Genomic DNA, 8,676 nt, shown 5'->3' with positions numbered 1-8,676 from the left:
TTTTAATCCACTTTGCCAATCTCTGTCTTCTCATGGATGTCTTTTGACAAGTTACATTTTGTGTCATTACTGATATGTTAGTGCTTCAGTCTGCCATTTTATTTTACTAGGGTTTCCTTTTTTTTTCCTTGTATTTTATTTTTCCTGCCTTCCTGTGGTTTACTTGAACAGTTTTTACAATTCTGTTTTGATTTATGAACAGTGTTTCTGGGTATATCTCCTTTTTATAGCTTTGTCAGTGGTCTCTCTGGCTATGACATTATATACACATAACATGTCATAGTCTACTTATGCTATTATTTTACCAGTGTTAGTGGTATAGAAACCTTGCCTCCCTCCACATACTATTATTATTTTCCATTTATAATTGCTCTCAATAATTTTTACATTATTAATACTAATAATTAAGTTTTTCTACATACATTTAGAACTGTATCTGATAGTATTATGATTTTGCTTCACTTACAAATCATAATTTGAAAAGCTCAAGAGAAGATTCGGAGAGTCTATTATATATACCCTTATATTTCCTTCTTGTGCTCTTTTTTCCTAATCTTCCAAGGTTCTTTATTCTGTTGTCTTCTTTCTTTGGTAAAATTGATTTAGTCATTCTTTTAGGGTAGGTCTGCTGGTGGCAAGTTCTCTTGGTTTTCCTTTATCAGAGTATTTTTTTATTTTCTTTTCATTTCTGAAGGATGTATCCTGTGAATCGAAGATTCCAGTTGACAGTTCTTTTCTCTCATCCCTTGAAAAATGTTGTGCCACTGTCATTTGGCTTCCATGGTTTTTGATGACAAATCCACTGTCATTCAAATCATTTTCCCCTAAAGGTAAGGATAGTTATTCTTTTACTACATTCAAGATGTTTTCCTTGCCTTTAGTATTCAGAGATTTGACTACTGTGTCCTGGTCTGGATCTCTTGGGGATTCTAGTAGAGGTTTTCTCAGCTCTTGAAGCTACAAGATTTTATAATTTTTTTTCACATTTACAGAATATTCAAAATTATTTTTCTAGTACTTATTTAGTTCTGCTGTCTTTTTCATCTTTTCTAGGACTCTCATATCACAAAATTCAGAAATTTTTAATAGTCCCACAGGTCACTGAGGATTATTCATAATTTATCCCCCAATTTTCATGCTATTTTTTTAGGTTGGGTGTTTCTACTACTGTATCTTGCATTTGACTCACTGTGGTGAGTTCTCTGGATTTTCTTCTTACTTCATATATCCCAAACTTAAAGCTAAAGAAGCTAGACACCCCAAAACACCAACAGTGTACATTGACAGATGATTAGATCAACAAAATTTGGTGGATGCATGCAACAGAATATTATTCAGACTTAAAAAGGAGAAAAAAAATTCATATATGTTTGTAAAGTTAAATCTTTCTATCTTACACCAATCCTCTGCTTTAAGAACAATACTCATATTTCATGCTGGGGGAAATACCCAGTTGTGGACAACATGGTGTCCCAATTTGTAACCTAGAGTTAGAGCCAGTGTTCCAGGGGTCTCCATAACCACTCTCAGGTTGGATAATTTTTTAGAAAGACTCACAGAACTCAGTAAAGCTGTTATATTCACTTAAAAAAGGTTTACTACAGAGAAAGGCTATAGATTAAAATTAGCAAACTTTAACAGACATGTGTCCTGAAGTCTAGGCAAATCAAAGCAGAAGATCTCAGCTGACCTCAGTTTAGTCCTATAGACAGCACTTAAGAGCCCAACAATGATGTATGGCAAAATGTATGAAATATTACCAATCAGGGAAGCTCACCCAAGCCTTGACATTTAGGGTTTTTATTAGAGGTCAGATCACACGAGCACAGAGCCCCTGTGTACCTGACCTTAGCTGTTCAGCCTCCAGCCATCTCCCAGAGGTTAAACTGATACAACATGGCCCAGAGACCCAGATGAATAAAAATAGATATTTGCCATTAATTCTATCATTAACACAAACCATACAGTGTGGCCAAAGTTCTCCTGTACATGAAAGCACTTTTATCAAGCAGGATAATGCAAGGGCTCAGGTTTATCTCCCAGAAACTAGTCAAGGGCAGGTTCTTTCTTTGGAATGCATGGGGGTTTGAAACCACATTTGCTGCATCAAAAGTTGACTGCATAGCTGACTGTGTACTTTGCAGGACTCAGTGCAAAATGAAAATGTGGCTTTCTTTGATGAAAAAGAAGGTAAATAGAGTCATTAAAGGAGCTAAATAGAAAGAATTTTCCTGTCTTCTATTAGCTCTTTCAGAGAGCCATGGTATTTTATATTTGCTGTGTAATATTCTAGTTAAAGAAGAATTAAAATTCTCACCTATTAGGGATACTTTTACTATTTATCTTTATGCTGTGCAATACCAGTTTTAAATGCAAATAGGAGCCTTTAACTCGTATATTGAATAACTGGAATTGCACAATCTGTATTTCTTCACTCATGAGAGCATATGTATGCAGCTCTGGCCAGAATGGTGGAAACCACACACAAAATTAACTCAGCTGTTTATATTTCACTTCCCAATATGCACACCTCCTACCAACATTCTCTACCTTTGGTTTATAGATGAGTACAAAGGGCTGAAAGAGAAAATTGTTTGTGTCTGTTTTTTTTGTCCCACACTCTCCTTTTCCTTGATGTCCTTCTTTTCAGTGTAAGTTGTTGGCTAACACAGTCGTGCAGCACAAATAAAGAACAGGGACGGCTTCCTTGGTTCTCTGTCTTTCTTGGAACACCAGAGTCTTCTTTTTTGGGAGGTGTTACATCTCCACGTTATCAGTGCCTCTCCTTACCTGATGCCCCTGTACTTGCTTTCATGTGTCACGGGCCTCCCAGGATTCTGCTCATGGGGCATTCGAAGCTGAGCGCAAACAAGCGAGCCAGGAAGCATGCAGACTCACCCACTGTGCAGATTATCTCTGCTTGTTCACAGGCTCCGTCGTCCCATTGACTTCACACATAAAATACAAGTTCAAGGTTGAAATTATTAGCAATTTCGAGAAAAGACTGCAGAGCCAGTAAACCAAGGCTGGAGTTCATTTCACCACAAGGCCCTGTTCTGTTGTGAGCCTCACGGAGTGGGAATGAGCTTTTTAGTAGTACATAATATAGTGTCTCAACTGGGAGTAGAACAGTAAAATATTACATCATACTGTTCTTAGTGAGCTTGAAGTTTATATGAGGGTCCAAGCAGTTAAGCTAGCATTAGAATAGAGCATGAAACTGCAGCAAACTGGAGAAGTTTCTGGGTGCTCTGAGAACTCCCTGAGACAACTAGTTTAATTCAAGTTTCAGAAAAGGCTTTTTGAAAGAAGTAATATTTAATGATAGCCAACAGGGGATGGCTGCATGTCTCAGCAGTTGAGGGCATCTGCCTGCAGCTCGGGGGCCTGATCTCGGGGTACTGGGATCGAGTCCCACATCAAGCTTCCCATAAGGACCCTGCTTCTCCCTCTGCCTGTGTCTCTACTTCTCTCTGTGTCTCTCATGAATAAATACATAAAAGCTTTAAAAAAAATAAAGAAAAACAGCCAACTGTAGAAGCTAGCTTTAAAAAACGTGGGTGTTGGGATCCCTGGGTGGCGCAGTGATTTGGCGCCTGCCTTTGGCCCAGGGCACGATCCTGGAGACCCGGGATCGAATCCTACATCAGGCTCCCGGTGCATGGAGCCTGCTTCTCCCTCTACCTGTGTCTCTGCCTCTCTCTCTCTCTCTCTCTGTGACTGTCATAAAAAACAAACAAACAAACAAACAAACTTGGGTGTTGGGCAGCTCGGGTGGCTGAGCGGTTTAGAACCGCCTTTAGCCCCAGGCGTGATCCTGGAGTCCCGGGATCAAGCCCCATGTCAGGCTCCCTGCATGGAGCCTGCTTCTCCCTCTACCTGTGTCTCTGTCTCTGTCTTTCTCTCTGTGTGGGTCTTTCATGAATAAATAAATAAATAAAATCTTTAAAAAATTCTTAAAAAAACGTGGGTGAGGGAAAGTATATTTTAGGGAGAAGAAATATCATAGACCATCTCTCTGTATGACTTTTCTCTCACCGTCACTGGAGGCGTTTTGAAACCCCAAAACCAAAAAAAAGCCCCCCCAAAAAAACAAAAAAACAAAAAAAAGGGAGACTTTTCCCACGATTTTTGAAGATTTTGTATGTTTATTCATTTAGTAAAATGCTCTCCTAATCCTCAGGGGAAGGCAACAACCACCATTTGAATTTCAGGGTAAAGGCTGAGAGACAGAGTAGCTGCAATTTCAAAAGAAAACACAATTTTGAATGGCCCTGTTTAAAACGTCACAGCTCCACCCAGAAATTTCCCTCCTTGTTTGTTAGGTACAAAATCGAATCTGATTTGTTCTCTTCTAAAGTTTTCTTTCTTCTTTCTTTCTTTCTTTCTTTCTTTCTTTCTTTCTTTCTTTCTTTCTTTTTTTCTTTCTTTCTTTTTCTTTCTTTTTATATTTTTTTTAATTTATCCATGAGAGACACAGAAGGAGAGGCAGAGACACAGGCAGAGGGAGAAGCAGGCTCCCTGCAAGGAGCCGGATGCAAGAATTGATCCCAGGACCCCGGGATCAAGCTCTGAGCCAAAGGGAGATGCTCAACCGCTGAGCCATCCAGGCATCCCTCCATATAAAGTTTTCAAAATAAAATGGACGATGGAATTACCCAAGTTATTTATTTTGAATCTAATACCCAGACACTGTGCTTTTGGGTCTTAGGATAATTGGCAATGTATGCATTACTTTTACTCTCTTCCTCCTTTTTCAAATAATTAATATTAATTCAGGAGAGAGCAAAGTTTTAAAAGAAATAGCACATAAATAGGAATTTCTATTTATCTTTACACAGATGTGCCTTAGGCTCCAAGAAATAGGTAACAAGGCGGCACAGCTTTATTAAATAAACCCTTAATTCACAAGTAAAATATTACCACTCCACTTGTTTTCTGCATAATTGTGGCTGAAAGTAGGAAGTAAAAAATTCCAGACATGGGGGTGGAACTAATTAAGTTGAAAGCCTGGTGCTTCCATCCTGTCATCTTGGTCCTTCCCACACCCTGAAAGATGTGCTTCATGCAAATCACAGCCCTGCTACAGTTTACCTGAGAGCCTGAGATAATAAGATGATCCATTCTGCAGCCTGAGTGAGTTCAAAGCTTGAGAAGGGAACCTAATAGGTGTTATAACAAGTATACCACGGTGTTTGAAATGCAAAATAGTATAAAGCAGTGGGGCAGGGAGGAAATGACAAGAGAAACAGAATTCAGGTGCTGGGGCCTGGGGTGATTAATTAAATGCCATCACTGGAGGAAAATCAATTGTAGCCATGTCTTTTGTCTACACAGAGAACTGTGCAAAGTTGAGGCATGGCAGAAAGAGAATTATGAGACAATGCATACTTTTAAGTAGTGGATACGTAGGCACATAAACGCACAGCATAATGGTGGGGAGGTCCCAAATTAGAATTGTTACTGGTTAGATTCAAAGGAGATACGGGGAATGTTACCAGAGAAAACATTAAATAGTTTTACGATATATTTTCTCGCTGACTTGCAGACAGAATCCAGGCTTCATCACTCTCTGTTGTCTATGGTTCCCTTTTGTTATTCTTTGTGTACTGTGTTCTCCTTCTGAGTTCCTTTCTCTGAAGGCTCAGGGACCATCATCTGGCAGTTCTAGAGCACACTAGAACCTTTTACCTGCCCTGTGTACCATCCTCTGGAGGTATCTTTAGAAACTTGAATAGACACAATCTAATCAACCAATCATCCATTTTTAAAATATTTACCAAACACTTTCTATATGCAAGATCTATTTTCATATTTTATTTTATTATTTATATATTTATTTGAGAGAGGAGAGAGAGAGAGAGAGAGAGAGTGAGAGTGAAGATGGGTGGGGAGAGGGCCAGAGCAAGAGGGAGAGAGAAAGTCTTAAGCAGGCTCCCCACTCATGCCTGATGGGGAGCCTGATTTCCTAACCCTGAGCTGAAACCAAGAATCGGATGTTTCTTTTTTAATGATGTTTTTTATTTATTTATTCATGAGAGACACAGAGAGAGAGGAAGGATCATAGGCAGAGGGAGAAGCAGGCTCCCTGTGGGGAGCCCAGTGTGAGACTCGATCCCAGGACGCCAGGATCACGACCTGAGCTGAAGGCCGTCGCTCAACCACTGAGCCAAGAAAGGTCTATTTTTAAATAATAGAAGACTTGGAGAGATGAAACAGATTTGAATCCTCGTTTTAATGATTTGACACACCTATAAGCAAGTGTCTACAATCCAGAATAAAAGCAATAAATGCCATAAGCCTGGTATGAAAATGTTGTAAGAGGAACGTGGAAAGATTTTTCAGAAAAGATCCTATTTAAGTTAGTTCATGAGGATGTGTATACAAGATTAATACACAGAGATAGGGGCTGCTCTATTTAGGTTATTGGAAAAATTGAACAAAGACAGAACATTAAGTAAGTGTGGATGTTTGGAAAAATTAAGAAAAATTTACATGGGAACATGAGACATATTAGGAATTTTTCTGTAAACGCTCTTTCTTTTTGGAAAGATTTGGTTCTTAAAACACTGGGATATTAGAATGTGGAACCAGAATGTCTTGCATTGGAAAGTGAATGGAAGAATTTAGGGAAATAATACAAATTTGGGAGGGAGTATGGAGACTCAATTTTTCATTTACATATTTTTTATTTTTTATTTCTTTAAGTGATTAAAGGCAATTTTATTACAGCAGCATGTGCTTATTTTATTCTAAGAGAATAACATGCATAAAGAGAAACAGCTTTTATCTTTGTTGCAATCTGTAAAACTGAGTTATTTTGCTGATGTAAAATACCAGTAAGTCACTTGCAGACCATGCCACCCCCTGAAAATGCTCCACACCTGCTGCTCAGAGGCATCAGAGCTACCGCAGGTCTCAGACTCGTCCAGAGCCAAGGCAGTGAGCCACTGGCTGCTGCTGGGCAACAGGTGCATTCCTGGCCCCAGGATCCGCCCTGGGGGTCCCACCTTCCGGAGCAGCCGGAGGAAGGCAGCACAGCCAGAGGGAAGAGACCTTCCATTTAAAGGCAAAAAATACCCAAATGGCTCTGTGGCACAGGTCGTTTCTAGTTCCATGGTGTAAGCTAGGCCAGAGTGCACGATGCCCTTCTTGGAGGCGCCCGATATCCTGTCTTGGAATTCTGCTGTGGGCACAACGGGAATAGTTCCACCATGCCTTCCAAATTTCCTTTCCAAGCTCTCTTGAACAGACATGAGCAAGCGGTAGTTAGAATCCCTTTCATATTTGAAGGTCAAACGGCCATAGCTGACATGATTCAGATTCTTCAGCCACTCAAAGTAAGATGCTGTCACTCCTCCAGCATTCAAGTAGAGGTCTGGAATCACCATGATGATGTTCCTCTCCAGGAAGATCTTATCGGCCTCTGGGGTTGTTGGTCCATTGGCACCCTCAGCAATGATCTTGGCTTTGACTCTGTGCACGTTGGACTTGGTCAGCTGCTTCTCGCTGGCAGCAGGGATCAGGATGTCACAATCAGCTTCCAAGATGCTCCCTTCATAGGGCTTTGCCCTGGGGAAGCCCAGGATTGATCCATGTTGCAATTTGAAGTCTTCCAGTTCCGTTGGGTCAATACCATCATATGCTCGCATCAGATTCACCAACACCAACACATTTAGCACCAAAACGATGTAAGTATCTCATAGAGTGCAGGCCCACGTTACCAAATCCCTGAACAACAAACGTTTTATCTCCAAACCCTGGTGTCATTCCTAAAATACTCATGTAAGAAACTTCATTGATGAAATTTTCAATCCCATGGAAGACTCCCTGGCCAGTTGCAGAGATCCGCCCATGGATCCCACCCTGACTGATGGGCTTACCGGTAACACAGGCACGGGCATTAATATCATAGTGCCCTATGGTGCTGGCGTAGGTGGCAGCAATCCAGGACATCTCCCGCTCACCTGGGCTCATGTCTGGGGCAGGCACATCAATGCCAGGACCAATAAAGCCCTTTTTTGCCAGCTCCATGGTAAACCTCCTTGTGATCTTTTCCAATTCATTATCAGTGTAGTTTTTGGGATTGATCTTAACACCAGCCTTGGCACCCCCAAATAGCACATCAACCACTGCACACTTGTAGGTCATCAGATAGGCCAGAGCTTTCACTTGGTCCACACTCACATCGGTGCTGTAACGGATAACGGGGCTGCGGGTGGGGGCCGCGGGCGCAGGCTTACATATTTTTTAAATGAAGGCATTATTTACATACAATAGAATTTAGCCATTTTGAGTGTGTAGTTTGATGAATTTATTAACTGCATGCATTTTGGAAATTACAGCAATGTCTAACGCTCCCTTGGGTGGTTTGGAACCAGATTCACGTCTCTTAAAGGGTTCAACCTTCATTTCTAATTTTTTTTTTTTTTATGATAGTCACAGAGAGAGAGAGAGAGAGAGAAGCAGAGACACAGGCAGAGGGAGAAGCAGGCTCCATGCACCGGGAGCCCGACGTGGGATTCGATCCCGGGTCTCCAGGATAGCACCCTGGGCCAAAGGCAGGCGCCAAACCGCTGTGCCACCCAGGGATCCCTCAACCTTCATTTCTATAGTGCACCCATTTCTCACGGTATCTACTATGAAATTAAGCCACACAGCTTAGTAGGGTTGAAA

General features: G+C 40.9%; 1 protein-coding gene across 1 annotated transcript; it reads right to left on the bottom strand.

The window, feature by feature from the left end:
- Positions 1-6,815: 6,815 nt before the first annotated feature.
- LOC129510843 (glutamate dehydrogenase 1, mitochondrial-like) lies at positions 6,816-8,166 on the bottom strand. The gene is given in 2 exon segments (XM_055327136.1): positions 6,816-7,641; positions 7,643-8,166. Coding segments are annotated over 2 exon segments (1,335 nt in total). The 5' UTR covers positions 8,152-8,166.
- Positions 8,167-8,676: the final 510 nt, after the last annotated feature.

The sequence above is a fragment of the Nyctereutes procyonoides genome, unplaced genomic scaffold (assembly GCF_905146905.1).
Source record: "Nyctereutes procyonoides isolate TBG_1078 unplaced genomic scaffold, NYPRO_anot_genome, whole genome shotgun sequence".
Taxonomy (NCBI): Eukaryota; Metazoa; Chordata; class Mammalia; order Carnivora; family Canidae; genus Nyctereutes; species Nyctereutes procyonoides.
This window is presented reverse-complemented; position numbering and strand designations above follow the sequence as displayed.